The 22,001-nt window shown below is 43.5% G+C and overlaps 1 protein-coding gene across 1 annotated transcript in view; it reads right to left on the bottom strand.

The window, feature by feature from the left end:
* Positions 1-22,001, bottom strand: part of COL9A3 (collagen type IX alpha 3 chain) — a 53,417-nt gene that overhangs the window by 11,500 nt on the left and 19,916 nt on the right. Inside the window, exons 11-26 of the mRNA XM_029070584.2 lie at positions 19,270-19,326; positions 17,728-17,781; positions 16,534-16,587; positions 15,262-15,315; positions 14,727-14,780; positions 13,778-13,831; positions 12,913-12,966; positions 11,735-11,788; positions 10,791-10,844; positions 9,837-9,881; positions 7,837-7,890; positions 6,508-6,561; positions 5,771-5,824; positions 5,055-5,126; positions 4,433-4,468; positions 408-452 (exon numbers count right to left, since the gene is read on the bottom strand). Of these exons, the coding sequence (XP_028926417.1) occupies positions 408-452; positions 4,433-4,468; positions 5,055-5,126; positions 5,771-5,824; positions 6,508-6,561; positions 7,837-7,890; positions 9,837-9,881; positions 10,791-10,844; positions 11,735-11,788; positions 12,913-12,966; positions 13,778-13,831; positions 14,727-14,780; positions 15,262-15,315; positions 16,534-16,587; positions 17,728-17,781; positions 19,270-19,326 (849 nt within the window). The remainder of the gene's footprint in view (positions 1-407; positions 453-4,432; positions 4,469-5,054; positions 5,127-5,770; positions 5,825-6,507; positions 6,562-7,836; positions 7,891-9,836; positions 9,882-10,790; positions 10,845-11,734; positions 11,789-12,912; positions 12,967-13,777; positions 13,832-14,726; positions 14,781-15,261; positions 15,316-16,533; positions 16,588-17,727; positions 17,782-19,269; positions 19,327-22,001) is intronic.

Here is a 22,001-nt window from a genome sequence, read left to right as displayed (position 1 = left end):
ATCTATCAAAGTTGCATTATCTTAGTTATGATTATATTAAATTAAAAGTGTAGAGAAGACTGCTCATAGGCCCTAGCTGGCTGACTTCCATTTATATTCTTTACCTCCAGGCCACTGCCTGACATATAGGCCACCCATTTATCCAGGGACCTTAGCTTATCTCTGGAGCTGTGCTGAGAATCCAGGCAGCAGCCTGCTTCCTCTAAACTAAAAGTTCCAACATGAACAGGCCACTGTTCTAACTTTCCATGTACCAGAAAGATTGAAAACATTTCCACCCAATAGCTGATCAGAGATACCTTCATTTATGGCCATCCAACAAACTTGGGCTTTACAAATTTGAATTTGAGCATGCACATAACCTCCCAGCTTTTTATTTCCAGTCTTGATAGCTTAACTGAACCTACCAATTCTCCTTTGTCCCCAGGAAGACCATCGAACCAGCGATAACCCTGAAAATGATACACTGCATTAATAAAGCATTCCCAGTAGTCCCTCTACCCAATAACCTCCTGGACTTCCTGATGAGCCACTGGTAGAGCTGGCTGGTTCACCACTGAATGAATTTGTTTACATGAAGGCCAAGGGCCCAGTGGCAAACAAAAGACCATGTGCACTTAAAAATTAATATCAATAGTATGAACCAGGTTCAATAAATGAGCTCTATCTGAAGCCAAATCAGGTGGTCTTCAATTGCCAGCAACCTAGAACTATGTATTTCAGATAACAAAGCAGTTTGGATTATAGTTATGAATTTCAGTAGAACCCATGTAAATAGGTTCAACTATCACCCAGACCCCTCTTATGTACAAGGTTCAGTGTAGTAGGCATTGTGACTTGAAGTGTAATTGGATAATTGTGTTGAGATTTTGAAGAGACTGCAACATCTTATAGCCTCTCCTTGGTTCCTGAGTTACTTTATTTAAGAACATATTGTTCAGTCCCTTTGGGAAAAGAAGCTAGATAGGTTTTCCCTGCTTCCTTTAACAGCATGCCCAATGAAAGTGCCCAATGAAAACTGTAGTTCACAAAGATGAAGACTACCACCAGCAGTGTCATATTTAAACAGGGATAGCACAGGTCTCTTTCTCTCCATACACACACACACACACACCTCTCAAACTATACTTACAGTCACAGTTATATATACATATCTACTTAAAAATGACAACAGAAGAGTACTAGAACCAACTTTGGGGGGTCAAAGCCCAAGTGGAAAATTTCTTCCTTTTTGACAACTTAAAAAGCCACTACCTGTAGGGAAGTGAGCTATTCTACTTGAAATTTCCTAATCCCATCTTCTGTGAACTGTATATGACTTCTGTCTTGCCTGTTTTTATAGCCTCTAGTGAGCGGATTTATAAAGTATATCCTGGTTTTGATGGGATGTGGATGATGTGGTACCACTGGGCAGTTTGGCAGCAGAAGGGAAGAAAAAAGTGCTACATCGTGTCAGAGAAAGAAAGCAAAAGAAAAATAAGTACAATGAGATCAGTGGAATTTTTTGTCTACTAAAAATTTCACCCTTCTGTGGTTTAATCAGGATCTGACCCCAGCTTAGAAGCGAGGTGGCACATAATTCTTATGAAACTGACCCCAAATCGGTCTGATGAACTCTTACTTGGAAGCCCTGGTTTGTATAGACCTGACAGGTCTGCAATTGCATTTCGGGCTTCAAGAATATGTTTCAAGTACATCATTTCTGCCTCAGTTTAGTGATAAACACAAGACACTGCTCACTACTGAGTAGCTCATGTCACGGATATTTTGCAATAATTGCTATTTCCCGTTCCACCGCCAGAGGGCGCTTGAAATGAATCTATAAATAGACAGATTTCACAAGGTTTAGGTAGCAAGGGGATGGCTGGCTCTACTGCTGTAAGCCTGTTCATATATTGCACGATTACAATGGCAAATACCAGTTTATCTCCTTGACTCCTGGGTCTCGTCGGGTCTCTCTGGGCAGCAGGAGAGTACAGTGGCTGAATCATGACCAGGAGGCCAAGGGTGTGCCTACTTGGATCTGAGAATGAGGAGTTTCTGCTGCCCCTGGCCAAAAGGTGGCAGAGTTCAGGTCCAAGATAGTCTGGAGCCCCAGTGGGAACATGACCAGGAGGGAAGAGACAGCGTGGGTGGCACTGCAAAAACCACAATCACTATAACCAATGCTTTGGGGGAGATTCTCGGTCCTGAAGTCTCAGGCCTGAGAGTTGTCTGTCCATCATTCCCAACTCCATCGTGACCCAGTACAGTTGAAAGTCGGTGGGGCCTGATCACTGCCAGACACCAAAATAGTAGGAGGAATGTGGTTCATAGGTGTCAAGGCCCAGATGCAGCCAGGTCCGGTGCTGCCTGCAGGCAGTGACGCAGCCCAGCGAAGGGGGGCAGAGCCAGATGCCCCAGCCCAATGTGGACTCAACATCCAGAGATCCAAGAGAGCATAAAGGTGAGGAGGAGAGAAAGTTGGAAGGTGACAGGGGGTCCCAGCAAGAAAGATAGGGAGGTGAGGAAAGGGGCAGAAAGTAGGAAGAGGAGGAGGAGGAAAAGGGAGTAGAGGAAACAAGGTAATGGACAAGAAAAGGAAGACATAAGAAGAGATCATTCGAAAGTGGGAGTGGATAAGAGGTGGAGAGATATAAGATGCAAAGGAGGAGAGACCGGAAAAGATGAAGGTCAAGAAGAGTGAAAAAGGAGAGTCTGGGAAAGAGGGGAGGAGAAACACAGAGGCAGGTAAGTGACAGGCAGGGTTGGGATAGAGAACAAAATGGAAGAGAGAAAGAATAGAGTTGGAGGTGAAGATAAGAATGGAAGGAAATAAATAAGACATAAAATAGGGGCAACGGGCAGGAGAGGAATCAAGGAAGAGGGGTGAGGTAGAGGCAGAAAAAGGGGGAGGCAAGAAGAGGGACAAAAATGGGGAGAAATGAGAGACTTGGAGGACAGGGGGAAAGGCGTGGGAGAAAAAGTTCAGGAAAACATGAAGAAACTATGGGGTTTTCTCTGGGATCACTGGGAATGGGTCCAGAACCTAAAATCCCACATTTATACCTTCTCTTCCAAATACAAGTTATTTCAACAACAAAAACATTCCAAAATTCTTCTTATTCTTCCTAATAAGCAGCAAAGGGAAGGGCTTTTTATGCCTGTGTTGAATTCAGTAAATTCTGAATGAAAAATCCCTGCTCCCAAACACACTCCTCCCTAACCCCAAGTTCATCACTTGATCTGTACTGCACTCCTCTAAGTCTGGCACTTGGTTTTTGCAGTGATACTGACTACACTGTGCTTTCACGGCCTAGAAAATGGGTGGGGAGTGGAGTCTTCATGCTCATCTCTAATGCTCCCCTGATATGGGTTAAGGGCTTAGTGCCCAGAACAGGGATCTTCCCTGCTGTACCTGCCTCCAGGCCCTCCTGGGAAAGATTGGAGGGATCCATAAGCTAGCAGAGCAAGAGAGGAGTGGCCAGACCTGTATTCCTATCCTTGGAGTGGCAGGGAAAGAAAAAGGGAAAGGGGGTGAAGAAAGAGATGAGGAGCAGTCTCAAAAGACCCACTCCCAAATAGCCCTGGTGATAATACGTATCCAACAAGTGTCTGGAAAGGATAAAGACTGAAATTGCTTGTTTTTGGTATCTGCACATTAATCTTCTATGAGATTTAGACTGTTTTAGCATCTTCTATCAACATGAAATGAATGTGCAAGCACTATCTGGAGTGAAATCAGGACAATAGCTGCATCTTCTATGAAGACAACTTGACTGATTATAAAAGTTGTTTTGCTTGTGAAGATTAGCTCAAATGCCTATATTGCCTTTTAATTTATGAATCTGTTAACCTTAGAAGGAAGGATAGAAAAAGGTAACTCTTGTTTTTTTCCAAATAAATAAGTAGATCTCTCTGAAGATTTTTCCATAGAACTTCTGAGAAAGATGTGGCAAAACCCAACAACTACCCTTGTTCCTCAGGCAGCGAGTCAGACAGAGCTTAATTTGGTGTTTATCTAAATGAGCAGTGATATAACTGTGAAACTCAGGTGGTTACCCCATGAGATGACCCAATCATCCCATACTCCTGTTGGTATCTGATGGAAGCTGGCCTGCTTCCCCTGCTCCCCTAGGCAGGACTGTACTAGGGCACACTGTCTTTCGTCAGAGACAAGGGGGTTTACCCATTTCAAAATGGAAGGGGTCAGGTAGCCATCTTGGTTGTAGTCACTGTGTGTACACAAAATTAGGAGAACATTGGCAGGTTCTTATGTGGAAAAATCACTCTCAATATCATCACTTGCAAAGAGTTTGACCTCTCTGGCCATTCTTGCATAACTTGGGATCCCTCATTTGACAGCTACACCCAACACACTCCTCCTGAGGTGTGCCTTGCAGCTGGAAAATTGGAAACCAAAAGGAAAGGGTCTGTCAGGCTCTTCCCTAACCTGGTTTCCTTTGGGACCAGCTGCTCCTCCAGGACCCTGTAGGGAAGGAGAGAGAACAGATGAGCAAAACAATCATACCAGTCCTAAAGCTAAGAGGTAGCCCCAGACTCAGTGAGGAGCCTGGGAAGCTAAACCCATGAATGGGTGAAGCCCAGAGTTCAGCACAGACTACACAACTGTGACATTTAAAATATAGGCTCTCTCTTTTCCAACCAGTAAAAAACAAAGTTACTTGGCAGTTGATGGGTTTTTTTTCCCCCATTCGCAAAAAACTACAATACACTAGAAGAATCAAGGTCAAATAAAACACCATACAAGTCAAAATACAATAAAAGTCTGTGTCCTTTGGGATGAAAGGAAGGGTGTAGATAATTTTCCCCATTTCATAGTTATGGAAATAGAGGGCCAGAGAGGTGAAGCAACTTCTCCAGATTTACACAGCGAGTCAGCAACCTAGTTGATCTAGGATGCTCATGGACTGCGGGGTAGGAAAAGCTTTTCCTTTTCAGAGTACACCCAGGAGATACCAAATGGATCAAGGTGGCAATGATGCTTAGCTGTTTAAAACTGTCATCCAAATAGCCGTATTTCCTTTTTTTGATCAACAAAGGGAATCACTTACTCGTTCACCAAGTTCACCCCGTAGTCCTGTTGGACCAGGCAAGCCAGGTTCCCCAGCGTTGCCTTTCCGACCCTATAGACAACCCAAAGTGTTACACATTTTAGTGGTTTGTACCCCAGACCCCAAAAAGCTTACAACACAGATAAACCCAGGGAAGAATGTAATCAAACCCAAAGGGGATTGATGGTCAACAATGAGAACACCCTTTGAAAGAAGAAGATTGCCCCCCCCCTTTTTTAATGCGCTCTGATCTTCCAAACACTTTCTCTGGGCCAGATTCCATGGATGAGAGGCCAGTAGATCTCCCCTTCTCCCTCCCTTCCCAGATCCTTTTATCATTCTGCATCTCCTATCTTTAGAGGTCCTAGGGCTGACCACTGAGCACTGAGGGAGGAAGACAGGGCAGAACCACTGAGTCTGTTGGGTCCATGTTGTTTACCCACAGGACAGAGTTGAGAAGACAGCATTTTGTGTTTGATCTTGCCTCAGCCCATCCCTTCCCGAGGCCCAAGGCTTTTGTAATCAGGGGCCTGGCTAGGGCAACTTGGTCCTTCCTTCAGGTTCCACGGAATCCCATCAATGCTGATGATTCCAGACCAAATCCCATGGCTCAAGGGCCATGCCACAATCTCCACAGCCATTAGGTTGCCCATACAACCACTTGGAATTTGTGCTCTGACAGTGGAAACCACAGTGGACTCAGTGACCTCACTCACCTGAAAGCCTCTTACGCCTGGGACTCCAGTTGGGCCCTGAAGGCCAAGGGATCCCTAAGAAACAGAATTCAACCATGAGTGTCAGTGAGTTGAGGCAAGTTACAGAATACCTGTCCTAACTAGGATAATCTCATGCACTTCGTTCATGGTGGACTAGAAGGCAGTAACATCAGTTTCCTCACTGATGTCTGTTGCAGAGGCATCAGGGCACAGAGAACTGGCAAATTAGCACCCCTCTCAGGGTGAATCAATCACCATGAACCAAAAACTACAGGTCCTGGGGCAGGCCAAACTGTAACCCAACAGCTGCCACATAATGAGAAAACTGTCCGTACAGTTTAACCGGCACCAACATAGCTCTGACTTCCTTGGATGAAACATCCTCTCTTGTGCCTCCCACCTAGTACTTCCTGCTATTTCTGGAGGAAGAGTGAGAATAAAACAGATCTTTATGTTGTCTGCTGTTGGCAGCATTTTCCAATTGTTTCAGATTTCAGCCTTCAACCTTGAGAGGCAATTCATGGTCAAGGTCAAAAACACCACCAAACCAGCTGGCCACATTAACAGAGTGTTATGGCTGAGTTGCTACCCTGTAATGACTAACCAACTCCTCTTGCTTCAGTTTGTTGCTTTGTCCTTCATTTGATTCTCATCCAAAGAGAGGACCCTTTCCTAAGCATGGATCAGTGGACTTGAGGGTTTTTTTTGATAAGATTAAAAGTCAGAGCACTACTTACTGATGATCCTCGATGACCAGGTTCTCCTCTCTCCCCTGGAACCCCGACGTCTCCCTATACTCCCACAAAGCAGAAACAAAGTTGTTTCTTTGCTACAATTATCAAGTTAGGCCACTATTTCTGAATAATCGACTTTTTCAGTCTAGTTCACTAACACAAGTATTTACATTTTTTTTCCCTTGATTTTAATACAGGATTCCTCCTAGGAACAAACCTACCCAAGTTAACACCAACATCTTTTAGTATGCCAGGACTTAAAGGGCAAGGACCTTACCCTGTTCAGCAACAACAAGCAGGAAGATGGGCTTCATATGGCCTTGGGTGGTGGGGAGGTTTCTCCATTTTATAGAGACTTTGCTCACAGGGCTAGCTCATCAACCTGTACTACCCTCCTTAGAATTAAAACTAAGGTGAGTGCCAGCCACTCATCTGGGTCACCCTCCCAGCTCCCTGCCTAGGCGCCAATGAGCATGTTGCCAAGTAGGTGGGGGTGCAAACAAGCCTGACAGTGACATCAACTTTCCATTCTGGGAATGTGGGGACTTTGTGATGGGATCGAGGATCGAGTGGGGCCTTGAGGAGTGGAGGAAAGAAGGAGAGGGAGGAAAAGTGGAAAAGAAGGAAGAAGAAAGAGGGGAAAAGAAGGTGGAGTAGAGAGGAGAAGGAGGAGGGATGAGGAAAAGAGGGAGCGAAGGAGAGCAACGAGGAGGTGGTGAGAGGGAGAGGAAAGGAAAAGAAAGAGAGTACTGCTGCCATACAATGTCCTTGTCCTCCTCCACTGCTGGATGAGCAGCCGTGGCTCTGGTGCCAGTTTGGGCTGGACCAGCTTATCTGGAGCCACTGGCACTGGGGCAAGAATGGGAGCAGCTGCTGCAGAAGCCATTATAGCTCCAAGCACAGTCTCATCCTGACCCCATTGGGGTTCACACCATCTCAGGGGCCCTACTGCCCCAATACCCAACTCACTTCCTGAGCATTCCCCAGGCTAAAGGAGTCAGGTGTGGGGATGGGTGAAAGGAGCCCCTGCTCTGCTCCTGGAGCCATGGGGTGAGAGGAATCCTGCAGGGACTGAGCAGTATCACAGCCTGTCAGCAAGAGGCAATAAAGTGGAGCTGACATATTGGAGTGGGATGGGTAAGCTCTGATCGCCCACTCTGACCTAAAATTTGTGGGACAAAACTAATGTTTTGCTGTCTTGAAGCCTATGCCATGAGGACAATGGACCCCCTCATCCCCATGGATTGGGAGGTCCCTAGCAGCTGCTGAGGGTGAACGTTTATCAGCAGTTCTCTGAAGTTGTTGAGAGGGATAAATAGACCAGATTCTTACCGGGATTCCTGGCTCCCCAGAGGGGCCTGCTTCTCCCAACTCTCCAGCTTTACCCTGTAGGAGATAAAAAAAAAAATCTCAGTTGCAGTTTTGTTTTCCCCTTTATTTTGTTTTTTTCCAATCTCAGTCTGAAGAGAGGGCCTTTTCTAGTAAGGTCCAAACCACCATAAATGAGGCTACAAGAAGAGAAGTCTCATTGTGGAACTAAGATTAGCTAAGAGGTCCCCCAAAGTGGCCCAAGAATACCAGGCTGCATGTACCCCACCCAAAGAGTGGAGAAAAGTGAATTTTACTGCAGTGTTGGAGTGGCCAATGGCTGGAAAACTTAGTGGAGACTGAGTTACTGACAAAAAGTACATTGCTCTGCATACAGTAAGTGCTCAATAAATATGATCGAATGAATGAAGGAGCAGGACAGAGACCATCAGTTATTGATGGGCTAGTGAGTGCTGGGTTTATTGAAGCTAAGGCAAGAATGGTTTAAATAATCTAGTTCTCCCACTGTCTGTTGGGCCAGGTCCTCAGCCTGCAGTAGCAAGAGAAGGACAAAATACCTTTCCTCAAAGACTTGTGAGATAAGTAAGGATTGCCTCATGGTTTAAACAACTTGCCCAAGGTCTTACAGTTAGATTTCAGAAAATAATTTGTTATTCTATCTGCACTCTCCCTAATCTGATAGAGAACCCAGGGACATTAATGGCAGATAGTAGGATAAATGCTTTTGTTTCTTGGCCTGTTTAGGCAGATGATGTGGTTCTTAAAATAAATAGGGTAAAGAGGAAGACAAAGTGGTGGCAAGTTAAACTGAGTTTTCGAGATTGGCAGACCTAGAATAAATTGTAGTGCATTCTGCCAGACTAATATTGCACTCTCCCAAAAATCTAAATTCAATGCTCTTCACTTAGTAAGTGTCCAATAAATACAATTGACTGATTGACGGTTATAGACAGCCCCATCTGACCAACAGGTATTTAATGAGACTGATGCATGACCCCAACTTAACTCCTTTGCTCCGCCTCAGTTTAATTTTTTTAAATGGAATAGTTGGAGGACCTCAAGTTTTCTGTTCCACTGAGCTTAAACTAAGCCCTGTCTAATCAGAGCTCTGATAATGCCAGCATATGGGAAACAGGTCAGAAGTACAGGATGTGTCTATTGTTCTCCACACAGTCTGTGCTCAATAAATACGACTGACTGACATCTTCCTGTAGCCTGGAGAGTCCATATCCTTATTTAAAAGATTCTTCTGCTTCACGGGGCCTTTTAATTGTGTCTAGACCAAAGCTGATAGAATAACAGTTTATCATGATCTGAGTGAAGCATGAGGAACTAATGACAGGAAAATTTCTAAGGGTGAAACTGCAAGCCCTAGTAAAAAGAGCAAAGGTCTGGGAGTCAAAGAACCTGGGTTCTAATCCCATCTCTGCCATTTGTTTCCTGTATGTCTTTGACCAAGTCACTTAACTTCTCTGTGCTTCAGTTCCCTCATCTACAAAATGGAGATTCAATACCTGTTTCCCCTCCTACTTGGACTGTGGCCCCATGTGGAACTTATCTTGTACCTACTCCAGTGCTTACTATAGTGCTTGGCACATAGTAAAATACTTAATAAATACCACAGTTATTTTAGGGAAGATGCATGGCCTAGTGGAAAGAGCAAGGTTCTAAACCCAAGTCTGCCATCTGTCTGTTTTATGACCTTGGGTAAGCCATTTTAACTTCTCTGTGCCTCAGTTTTCTCACCTATAATATGGGGATTAAATCCTACTTCCTTCTTCTTAGACTGTGAGCCCTTTGTGGGACAGGGACTGACCAATCTGATGATCTTGAATCTATTCCAGCGCTTACCACAGTGCTTGGAACAGAGTAAGCATTTAATAAGCACAGCAATAATGATGATAATAATAATTCCTAAGAGGGAACTGACAATATGGGGTCTTCATCTGACACAGAGAACAGTTTTCCCCTCTAAGAATTTGTGCTTTGAAGAATTCACTTACTACTTCTCCCTTATCGCCTTTGGTTCCTGCGTGTCCAGGTAAACCCTGCAAGAAAGCAGAATAATCAAGTTAGATCCAGGAGTTTGATTACTTTGAGCAGTAATTTAAACTGGAGTACACTTAGTTCTCCTATAGCACAAGGGTTGTATTCCTGGAAAATTCTGTATTAAGGAAAATTCACATTGTAGTATTCACTATGTCTAATATCCTGCACACAAATATAAATCACTTCTTCCAACATCATGGCAATGCTATACCCAAAGAGGCTTTTGTTGACAGACAATGGTTCCAAATCCCCTGTTCGTATTTGATCCAAAAAGCAAATTATGGTACATTATGGCAGAGTTGAATCTACATTGAAAATTAAGGGGCTCAAATACTTTAATCAGTTTGGTAGAACTACACTTTCAGAGAGAATTTCCTGGTCTTTCATGTGGAGAGTCCAAGAAGTGACTTTGTTAGAGCACCTAACTGAAGTCCTCTTCTCATTCATCTCCACATGCTTCCACAGTCCATACAGTCTGTCCTTGCTACTCAAGGCCCTTCAGGTTTAAAAACCTGCACTCTGTCTAGCTGGCAGCTTATTCCTATAAAAGAAGGTACCTGCAATCTAGAAAGTGGTCCAAGTTTTACCCTCAAATCGAAGTCTAAGTCTGTTGGCCCAGAATTTATAGTTTAGTTCATTTCATCTCCCTTTCTCCACCTATCATTAGCTTCACTCCATTCAGAGTTAGCCAGTCAAGAAGCCTGGCTTCCACAGGTTTAACTTGCCACCCAAGAAGAGCCAGTGATGATCCAGAATGTAGGATTTTTCAAGGGTTGAGAGTTAGCATGCCCAGAGGGGAATAGAGTATTCTGTAACCTGAAAGGATAGCTCACTAACCTGGGGCAACAAATGTTCTCCCCAGGGCACTTTAGTGGACTCTAAACTATCAACCAAAAACTTATACTGACCGGGAGTCCATTTGGGCCCTTCTCTCCAGGAGCACCAAACCGGGCGGCCTCACCCTGCAAATATGGAAAGGTTAGGAAACAGAGCAGAGAGATCAAAAGGGAATGACGACTTGGAGGAGAACCAGACCTGAAGGGGCCGGAGTCCTAGGCTAGCTGCAAGGGATAGAGAAGGAACTTGAAGGATTTAGGGAGGATTCAGAGAAGGGCTGAGAAATATCCCAACACTTGGAACAGGACAATATCCAGGCCCATCTCTGACACCCCCACACATATATAACAAAAAGGGGATCCCATGATACACAATTTGGGATCATGAGTTCCAAGAGTGGTAGAAGAATGTGTGAAAACAATGAAACAGCTTCATTTTCTTTCTCTTTGAGGAATGACTTTCAGATGAAGGGAGACCAGGAGCATCAGCCAATGTTCTGCTAATAATTCCCCCGGTTATCCAAACCCACATTCTCAAACCAGTTTCCTGCAGGTCCCCAGACGTCTGGCAGACCTGTGTAAAATGGGGCTGTGTATATAAGGAAGTAGGAGAATATCAGGGGGTTCTATTATTGAAAGGTTTACAAGCTTTATTATTCCTGGTCTGGGGTATCAGAGATCCTGGATGACTAAAATCCACTGATAATCCAAACACCTTGTTTTAGACCCCACCAATCTTTTGCCAGAGAGGCTCATAAAGAACAAATTAGCTGAGGGGAAATTAAAGACCCAGATTTTGGAGACCTCCCTTAGTTTGGCCCAGGTTATTCATGGTCTCAGCCTGACCTGAGCCCAGCAAGTAAACCACAATTACCTGAATCTCATTTTTTTCTTAATTTTCCAGCTGATCTTGTTTGCCTTTTGGGGTTGAATTCCCTTTGGTATGTCCCAGGGCTGGGCCTCTCTATAAGGCTGATACTCTGTGTGCAGGTGGGGGTGAACAATGTTTTACAAACCTTCTCACCATCGTGTCCGGGGGTTCCATCCCTCCCGTCTTTGCCAGGCATACCCTGAAAGCAAGCACAGCAGGACGTGACCACTCCAGGGAAGAGGAGACAGAGGCAACAGCTGTGCCACCTGCAGCTTCCCAACCTTCCTCTAAGGGCCTGAAGCTCACAAGGTGCTCTGCTCATTCCACCCCAATTTCAAATTGGAGTAGCTACTCATGTATTTTCTAAATAGAACATTCCACTAAGTTTAAGAAAACTTTGCCCCTTGAACCATCAATTCAGATCCTCCACCCACAGCTCGTTCTAGCACCATTACAAATTAGAGACCTTTCCCATAATGATGATAATAATGATAATAGCAACAACAATAGTAGCATTTGTTAAATGCATACTATGTACCAAAAACTGCGCTAGGCCTTGGGGTAGTTAGAAGATAATCAGTTCAGAAATAGTCCCTGTCCCACATGGGGTTAATAGTCTAAGGGTAAGGAGCATAGGTATTTAATCTCCATTTTATAGTTGAGAAAACTGAGTCAGAGTTAAGTGACTTGCCCAAGGTCACACAGCAGGCAAGTGGGAGAGCTGCGATTTTAGAAGTCATGGGTCTCCTGATTTGCAGTCTGTGGTCTTCCAATTTGGCCATGCTGCTTTTTTAAAAGTAGTATACGGTAAGTGCTTACTGTATAGCAGACACTGTACAAAGCATTGGGGTAGATACAAGTTCATCAGGTTGGACAGAGTCCATGTCCTACATGGGGCTCACATTTTAAAACCCATTTTACGCGTAAGCTAACAGGCACAGAGAAAGTAAGTGACTTGCTCAAGGACACACAGAATACAAGTGGAGGAGCCAGGATTAGTCCTTAGGTCCTCTGACTCCCATGCCTGTGCTCTTTCCACTAGGCAACGCTGCTTCCCTTAGAAAATGTCTTTATTTTAGTTTCCACCAGATTTCCATTCTCTAAAAATACCAAATGTAAATAAGCCCAATAGGAGTCTTTTTCTGCTTCAATTTTTAACACATTTTGAAAGGGTATTAATCAGAAATAGAAAATAATGACAGAGACTGCAACTAAAAAGGATAAGACATGAGAAGCCTATAACTTGTCTCCTAACTACATTTGCATCTGTCAGAGCCTCCGAAATATAGGTGTAGCGGGTTCAGTGAAATCAAAGTCACTCACAGGCTCTCCTATCGGTCCTGCAGCTCCAGGTGTTCCTCTGGGACCAGACCTACCCTAGAAATACAAAGAAGATTATTGATCGCCTGACATTCAACAACAGTCCACAGATGAGAAAAATGGAAATGGTTGAGAAAAAAAATCCCAATAACCATTCCCAAAGTCTCATGTGATTTAAAAAAGGGCAATGAATTGATATGAAGGAGTCAGGAGGTAACAGAGAACTCCTCTTTAAAACACATTCCTATTCCTAGAATGGCTAACTACAGCAAAACAAATTGGTTAAGGAGTCAGCCCTGCCAATCAATCAATTGCATTTACTGAGCAACTGTTGGGTGCACAGCACTAAGTACTTGGGAGAAATACAATGAAAATACTATCCCTACCAACAAGGTGGTTACAATCTAGCAGGGGAAGACCAGGAATCACTAAGCAGGTGCTGTTTATTTTCAGCTTCCCAACAGTTCTGATGAGTGTGTGAGAGTTTAGGAATTCATGCTGTTTATCATACTTGAATTTCACTGGGAATTTCAGCACAAAGAACTTTGACTCCATACAGGTGAAATGAGCCCTAAAAGCACACCAGTGTGTTTGGTCTAGTAGCAGGATGCCTTCCTATAGAATCAGGGACACTTCTGGAATTGGGGGAAACATTTTGGAATCTATCCTCAATCCATCCAGGTAATGTCAACTCAGACATCCTTTTCTGGAGGATGGTAGGAAGAAAAGGAAAAGCTGGATATTTCCTCTCTCCCTCTTAGGAGATAGCAGTACACCCTCTAACTCCAAACCCCATATCCAACCTGGGACCTTCCAGCTCCCATATCTCTTAGGTTCCTTAAAAAGGTGGAGATTTTCTGTTTCTTACCAGGTCACCCTTGGGTCCTGGGTATCCCTGTGGTCCTCGGTCTCCTCGATCCCCCTAGAAATCACAAAACACAGACTGTACGCTGGCCACTGAAATCTAAAAGTGCAGGTCTCAATCCTGAAAATGTCACCATGGAAGCTCCTTTAATATAAAAACTGAGACTTTTATACAATCTATTTAGGAACTGCTACAGCAGTTAATTAATGCTGTATTAAGAATTAATTGATGATAATGAGAAGAGGGCTAGGGGTGGTGATAATAATATGGTACACAGAATTCCTGCATTAAAAAGTATGAGAGCCAAAGTCCATTGGTGGTATCACTACCTCTGTCTGGCCTGAATTACTCCAATTCTGTGCTGTGTAACTTAAGGTTTAGATCAAAGTGGAAAGAAATCTCAAAAGAACATAGCCTTGGAAGGATTTTTTTTAGTAGAAACAGGGAGAAGGGAGCCAGAAATGTACTCTTTGGGACAGGGATCTGCTATTTTTGTGTTCCCCATTAAAACCATTTCCATGAACCATCAATCATCATTGTCATCATGTAAGTCTGGAGATAGGCCTTCCGAGAATCGCAAGGTGCTATGGCATCTCTGAGGCTTTATGCCAATACAATACAGGAGCAGCAAACTACTCTTTCAGGTATAGAGGCCAGAAGGCCCCATTTGAGCTTACTGGATGGAGTCTCAGTGCTTCTGCGGCTTCTCTTGGGCCACTTGCTGGGGTCTGTTCTAGTCCTGGGAATGTCTCTCCTAGTACTAGATTGCGGGGAACAGATTAAGTGAGAAGAGAAGGAGAACTTCTTGGACCTAAGCCATTGGGGGAGGAAATCAGGGGTCTGAAAGAGAGTTTGAAATGTTGGCAGTGATCCTAAGCTCTGGGAGTTAGAGTAAATATGACTCTAGGGAAGCAAAGAAATGCAATTATACAAAGGAGGAATTCATACATACAGCTTTCCCTGGAGGTCCTGGGGCTCCTGGAGGCCCTCGGAAACCAATAGGTCCCTAGAAGCAAGGAAAGAATTAGACTGCTTCCTTAGCATGGCAAGTATTGCCATACAGTAAATGCACATGAGAAAATTGAGCATAGATTTGGCATGGCAATAGAACATAAGCTAAGGGCAATCATTGCATTCTGGGTTTGTTCTCTATAGGACCAGAGAGGATAAATGGTTTGCCCCAGGTCATGCAACCAAACTGTGACAGAGCTGGGACTAGAACTTGGGACTCCTGATTCCCAGACATGTGCTCCTTCCACTAGGCCACACTGCTAGGGATACTATCAGAAAGGAGGACCTCATCTGCTGTGGTCCATCCCACTTGTGGTATGCCGATTTCTTGAATCAAAGGTATCTATTGAGTGCTCACTATATGTAGAACATTGTACTAAGTGCTTGGGAGAGTATGATACAACAGACTTAGCAGACACATTCCCTGACCATAATGAGCTTATCTTGAAGGCTAGACCAGGCCAAGGGATACTTACTCGGTCTCCAGATGCCCCTAATGGGCCAACTAATCCTTTCAGCCCTCGAGGTCCCTGTGAGAAAAAGAGAAGCAAGGGGAACAAATAAATCCTGAAGTAAAGAGAATCTTAAATGGAGCACTGAAAGAGAGAGCTGAGCTGTAGAGCTCAGTCAGGAACTGCAATAGTGACCCAGAAGAGCTGGACTCGTTACTCTCCAAATAAACCTCAGGAGAGAAGTTCCACAATAACCAAAAAAGACTGCACAGACATTTCTTGAAATCACTGTTTTGGGTGAGTACATGGGAAATAAAAAAGAGTCTAGGACAAAGGCAGCTGAAGAAACGGAGGACTGCCTCTACTATCTAGTCAGACATATGGGGTATCTGCCTAATAATAATAATAATATTTATAAATGCTTAATATGTGCCAAGCACTGTGCTAAGACTGGGTTGGAAACAAGATAATCCTGTCTCACTCAGGACAAAGTCTATGAGGGGATTGAGAATCGGTATTTTACAGATGAGGAAATTGACTGCCCAGAGAAGTTAAGTGACTTGCCCAATATCACCAGGTCTTCTGACACCGAGTCCCAGCCCATCATTGGGCAGGGATTGTCTCTATCTGTTGCCGAATTGTACATTCTAAGCGCTTAGTACAGTGCTCTGCACACAGTAAGCGCTCAATAAATACTATTGAATGAATGAATGCTCATTCTATTAGATCACGTTTCTTCCAAACCAGACCTTCATCTTATTCCAACTTCATTTGGAAGAGCGTAATGGTATTGAAAAAAACCTTTGCTCTGCTGGGACCTGAAGCTGCTGGAACCATCACCTTCATCTTTGTTGCTGCATAGTTTTAGCAGATGAGTGATTCCTGGCACCAGAACTATGAAAAATTTCATTTCAGTCCCCTGAAAGACCTTTGAGTGTTTAGCCTTGTTTAGCACTGAATGGAACTTCTTTTACATTTATACCTGTTCTTCTGCTACAGTGACCACGGGTCAAGGAAACACCTATTTGGCAAGGTCCCTCTGGAAGGTTCTTTAATGCAGAGTCCTCTCTATTCTACTGCATTCTCCGTCCCACTCTCCGTCTTCCAACCGCCTCTTAGTAGCATTTGTGGCTTCCTACATTATTGAAATGCACACAACCTTTAGGCCTAGACGCTGGACCACTCCAACTGTTCTAGAACTCATCCTGGTTCCAACTAGGTTCCCTACCATGTCACCCACAACTACTCATCCAACCACAGGCCTCCTCACTCCAGATGCCTTTCTTTGGTTCTTACCTGCAGACCAACAGTTCCAGGGATTCCTGCAGGGCCAGGAGGGCCTGGATCACCCTGAAAATGGAGGACACACTCCAGGTTAGAAAAACTGCAAAATACCAGACCCCACTTTATAAAAAGCACCAGTCCAGCTCCTAAAATGCTAATGGAAAAGTTTTGGGCCAGACTGCCTGATAAATGAAAGAGAAAGACTCAGACAAGAATCTGGCTAAGAGTGTTGGAAAGCCAGATAAGAAACCAGACCTTTAAGCGACAGTCTCTCCAGAATGTCTTTGATGAAGTCCATTTGCTAAAGTAGAGGAAGCGGTCATGCTATTGAGAGCAGTGGATACTAGAAAGCAAAGAAGCATGGTTTGGCTACTGTTGCCATGCTGAAATAATTACTATGAACTCGTCAAGCAGAGGAACTGGTGAAAAGGTCTTTCAGGAGTGAGTCCCTGGTTTGGGAGGAGAAAAGTTGCTGATTCCACTAGATTTCCTCCATTGACAAGGCCTAAATGGACCTGACACTGGTATTCCTGGATGCTTTACACCTGTAGTTAGTTTTTTTTGATATTTGCTAAGGGCTTACCCTCTGTTAAACACTGTTCTAAGCATGGGGGTAGTTAATTAGGCCAGACATAGTCCCTGTCCTGCATGGGGCTCACAGTCTAAGTAGGAGGGAGAACAGATATTAAATCCCCATTTTGCAGTTGAGAAAACTGAGGCACAGAGAAGTTAAGTGACTCCAGCAAACAATAGGCAGAGCCAGGATTATAACCCAGGTCATCTGACTCCCAGGCCCATGCTTTTTCCATTAGGTCAAGCTGCTCTTACTAGACCATGCTGCTTTAAATGTAAAAGCTCTTCAGGGGCACAGTTTGGCAACATTCAAACTCCTCATTCTTTAGTTTAAAATATTGTGTTTTCCCCCAACTCACTACAACAGTTTGAGACAACTATATGTCCCAAGCTTCTACTTTTGTATTTCTACTGACCTCCATTCCAACCAGATCCAAAGTCTAGATTTAATTTGACTACCTGCCATGTACATGTGCGTACAGTAGTGAGATTAGCTTTCAAAGTGAACAAAACTACTCCCCCTTCAAAGAACCCTTGAGAAGCTTGCTCCCAAATCCTACAGCCTCTTGACTGCAATCACATTATTCTTTCCATCACCCTCCCCAGTGAATAGCTATTACTTGGAGCAGTTACCTTCTCACCATCTTTTCCAACTTCTCCTTGCTCTCCTTTGTATCCAGTGTGTCCCTGAAATCAGAACAAATACACATGATTTGCCCTTCATCGCCTTTTGTGCTTTTATATCTTCCACTGATTAAAGTCTCAGACTGCCAAAATTCCTCAGATTAAATTTGGCTAGGGATCAACTCCTAGAATATTGTGGATGCTCTATAGCTATGAACTAAACATCTCCAAATTCATCATGGTGACAACATATGACTGGGAATCTCTAGCTCCAAGACAGAACTTCTAAAGTACATTTCTGATTTGGGATCTTGTATCATTCATTAGGCAGCCATGCTCTAGTGAGCCTAGTCCTGGCAATAATAATCCTGAGACAAAAGTCTGGTGGGGTTGACTATAACAATAAGGAATTATTTAAGAAACCCAGAGTGCCCAAGCTCTGTTCAGGGGTCATTTCTGCCTAGGGAATGGAATGAATGACTATGAAAGATATTCTGTTCAAGTCCTTCACTCTAGAGCCTGTGCACTAGTTTGCATTTTAGGTGACCAAAAAAACCAACGGTGCAGGGGAAGAGCAAGATCTGTAGAAGCAGAGACAAAGGAGACTGTGTAGAAATACACAGCTTCTAAGTTTCCAGCACTGTCTGTTTGATGTTTGAAAAATAATTCACTGCTAGCAAGCTGAGGTTTCCTTTGTGACCTGCTGTTTGTCAGATGTTTAACTGGTGGAAAATAGTCATCACTCATTAAGAGGAATGATAGACATTTCATTACAACTATAAGGCCCCCCCCCCAATCACATTAAAAAGGGAAACACCTTTATCTTTTTTTTTTTTTACCTCAATGACAGGGACCTGCATTCTCCAAAAGAGAGTATGGCCCTGACCAAGTACCCATGTTACTGGAACTGTGGCTATGAGACATGAGCCAATGTTATCTAACAATAGACCACAGGACACCATAGTCATCTAGGGAAATGAATAAAGCCCTATTTATTAAGGATGATAATACATTCTTATTGCATAGCCCTTTATTTTTCCCAAGCATTTTCACATCAATAATCACATTTTATCCCCACAAAAATTCCTATAAGTAGGAAGAGGTAGGTATGCCCATTTTACAGCTGAGGAAACTGAAGCACACAGTCTGAGGCTAAGGTCATACAGCAGGTCATTGACAGAGTGAGGGCTAGAACCTAGACTTTCCTGACTCCCACTGCCATGTTCTTTCTACCTAACCACACTGACCCTCACTTTCTACTACAGCAAGATAATTGGGACAGGATCCTTCAGTCTGAGATGAACTTATTTTGGTTGGATGATCTGGACTCATTTTTGGATAGTACATAACAGACTCATTTCAACTATTTGGTTCAGACAAATGATACCTCCCTTTTAAATGAATTTTGGAAGTTTCACTTGGAAACGTATTTGCTGGCCTGTGCTGGGTTTTGGGTACTTTGCAAGACCTTCACCTGCTCTGAAATATGTAGGTTCGCTCACATAGGAATTGGTAAAAATCTGTTTACCTGTTTAGGGTTTATTCTCTTACCTTAAATCCCGGCATTCCTGGAGGGCCTGGTGGACCAGGGGGGCAGACTGCTGGGCACTAGAAAGGCAGGCAGAATTCTGGGTTAATATATTTATCATAACAGTGTTCTTTATTAGATGATGGAGTTCTCAGGACCAGAGTTTGCTGCTGCTACTACTCAGGAAGTTAAGTCAAACAGAGGGTGTCTAATAAACCCCAGGGAGGGGCAGAGGCCTAGCTTGGGGCTTTGGAAACTCAGAATGATTTCTGCCATCTAAATTTAGGAAATCCTCCAGATATTTGGAAGCAAAGCCAAACAGACACTAAAAATGGACACACAAGGTGCTGGTTTTTCCAAGCCCTGTCATTTCATAAATGTACAACTTGGTTCTGAATCTATCTTTTCTTAGGAACTATTTTTTTGACCTACTCACAAATTCCTTGGTGTTTACTAGGATTTGGGAACAAACACAGGACCCTTTCAGCCTCTCATCTGAGACAAGACCCTGGAATGAGATAGTGCTGTTTCCATAATAATCCCTCTGACTTTCATTCTGAAATCTTTACCAACTGTTCCTCCTGGGAGTACTCTATAGTTATTTATGTAGCAACTTCCTTAAAGTTTCATCTTTCCTGATTCAAGCAATCAAATTTACTGAGTACTTGCTGTGTGAAAAGCACTGTACTAAGTGCCTGGGAGAGTACCATATAACAGTTGACAGACATGTTCTTTGCCCACAAGGAGTTTAGTCTAGAGGGGGAGAGAGAAAATAAAATAAATTATAGACATGTGCAAAAATGCTTTGAGGCAGAGGGTGGGGTGAATACCACACACTAAAAGTATATAAATCCAAGTGCAAGGGTGATGCATAATGGAGAAGAGAGGCAGTAGGGGAAATGAGGCACATTTTCTCCATTTTATAGAGCAGAAAATCCAGACCCAGAGAAGTCAGGTGACTCGCCCAAGGTCACACAGTGAATTAGAGGCACAGCTGAGACTAGAACCTAGGTCTCCAGACTCTCCACTGGACTCTTTGCTTCATGTGTCTTAAAAATTGAAAAAAATCTCAGCTCCTAAGGGCCTCTTCTCAAGTTCTAAGCATCTAATTAATTAGGAAACAAAGGAGGGGAGAGGAGAACAGCTGTGAAATTCCAAAATGCCACTAGCTCATTACTGCCAGAAACCTGGCTCTACTTCTGGAAAATGTGGAAACATTTTCCTTAAAAAGGAAAGAAAAAATCTTTCGAGAATAAAAAATTCTTATCTTCGGAAAGGAGGTGCCAACAGATAGTGCAATAAACAGTTTCCTCAAAAAGATCTTTTCAATATGAATTTTGAACTAGACACATAAAAAATGCTCAATTCGTGAAATGCTAACCCTGCTTATGAAACTGGACATGTGTTGGAAACCAAGGTTAGAATGAACAAACACCTCCCTCCCCCAAAAGCAATGTATGTGAAACATCACAGTCATTGCTGCCTATGCTTTACTGGGGTTTCTTGGACAGAACAGGTTTCAAATTTGCCCCAGAAATTTCTCAGATTGTTCTCACTCAGTTTTCTGCAAAGAGGAAAAAATGTCAGCATTCCTTAAACAATGTGTAGAAAACTGGAACTTATTCCTTTTTTTATGGTATTTGTTAAGCATTTACTTGTGCTAGGCACTGTACTAAGCTCTGGGGTAGCTATAGGTAACAAGTTGGATGCAGTCTATGTCCTACATGGGGCTCACTGTCTTAATCCCCATTTTACAGATAAAGTATCAAGCACAGAGAAATTAAGTGACTTGCCCAAGGTCATACAACAGGTGAATGGCAGAGCTGGGATTAGATCCTTCTGCTGCCCAGGGCATATTCTATCCACTAGGCCACGCTGCTTCTCTTGAGGACCGGTTACAGTCAGCTCTCGATTATCTGATTTATGGAAGGGAAAAGGGATTTGGAGAATACAGAAAAGCAGATAAATCAGAAAGGAGAAGCTTTCCTCTGCTAAATGGGCAGGGGTGGGAGAGGATGAGGGAGACACACCTGAAGTTAAGTAGACAAGGAGAAGAGCAAACAATAGAGCCTTCACAGGATAGGAGAAAATCAGGGGGAAGAGGGCACTAAGTGAAAAAATTTCACGTGTGTAAATTCCTAACAGACACTCCCATTCATCGGCTTTAAGGCACCTAATCAACTCTCTACCCGTTACTCATCCTCTCTCTTCTCCCACTATATCCCAGTTTGTCTACTTCATTGCTCTCAAGCCTGTCTGAGCTTCCTTTGTCATTTCTTCCATTGCCAAACCTTTGGCCATGCCCTGTCTCTGCCAGAAACTTACCCTTGCCCAACACTTACAACTAGCAGACCCCACTGCTCTCCATCATCAAAGCCCTTCTGAAATCTCACCTCCTTCTGAAGGCCTTCTCTGATTTATCTCTTCTTCCTATCCAATATCCCCCCCTTTCTCCCACTTCTCTGAGTCACCTACGCATTTGGGTACTCATAGTCCACATAGCACTTGTGGTACGTACATACATTAACTCTATTACTTCCTCCTATCTGTTCTTAATTTTAGTGTCTGCCTCCCCACTAGATTGTAAACTCCTCAAGGGCAGGGATCATATCTATTAAGTCTGTTGTATTCTTCCAAGTGCTTAATGCAGTGCACTGCACACAGTAATAATAATTATGGCATTTGTTAAATGCACTGTACATAGTAATAATAATAATAATGCTATTTGTTAAGCACTATGTGTCAAGCATTGTCC

This window comes from Ornithorhynchus anatinus, chromosome 8, assembly GCF_004115215.2.
Source record: "Ornithorhynchus anatinus isolate Pmale09 chromosome 8, mOrnAna1.pri.v4, whole genome shotgun sequence".
NCBI classification, from domain to species: domain Eukaryota; kingdom Metazoa; phylum Chordata; class Mammalia; order Monotremata; family Ornithorhynchidae; genus Ornithorhynchus; species Ornithorhynchus anatinus.
Note: the sequence above shows the minus strand (reverse complement) of the source record. Positions and strands in the feature narration are given on the sequence as shown.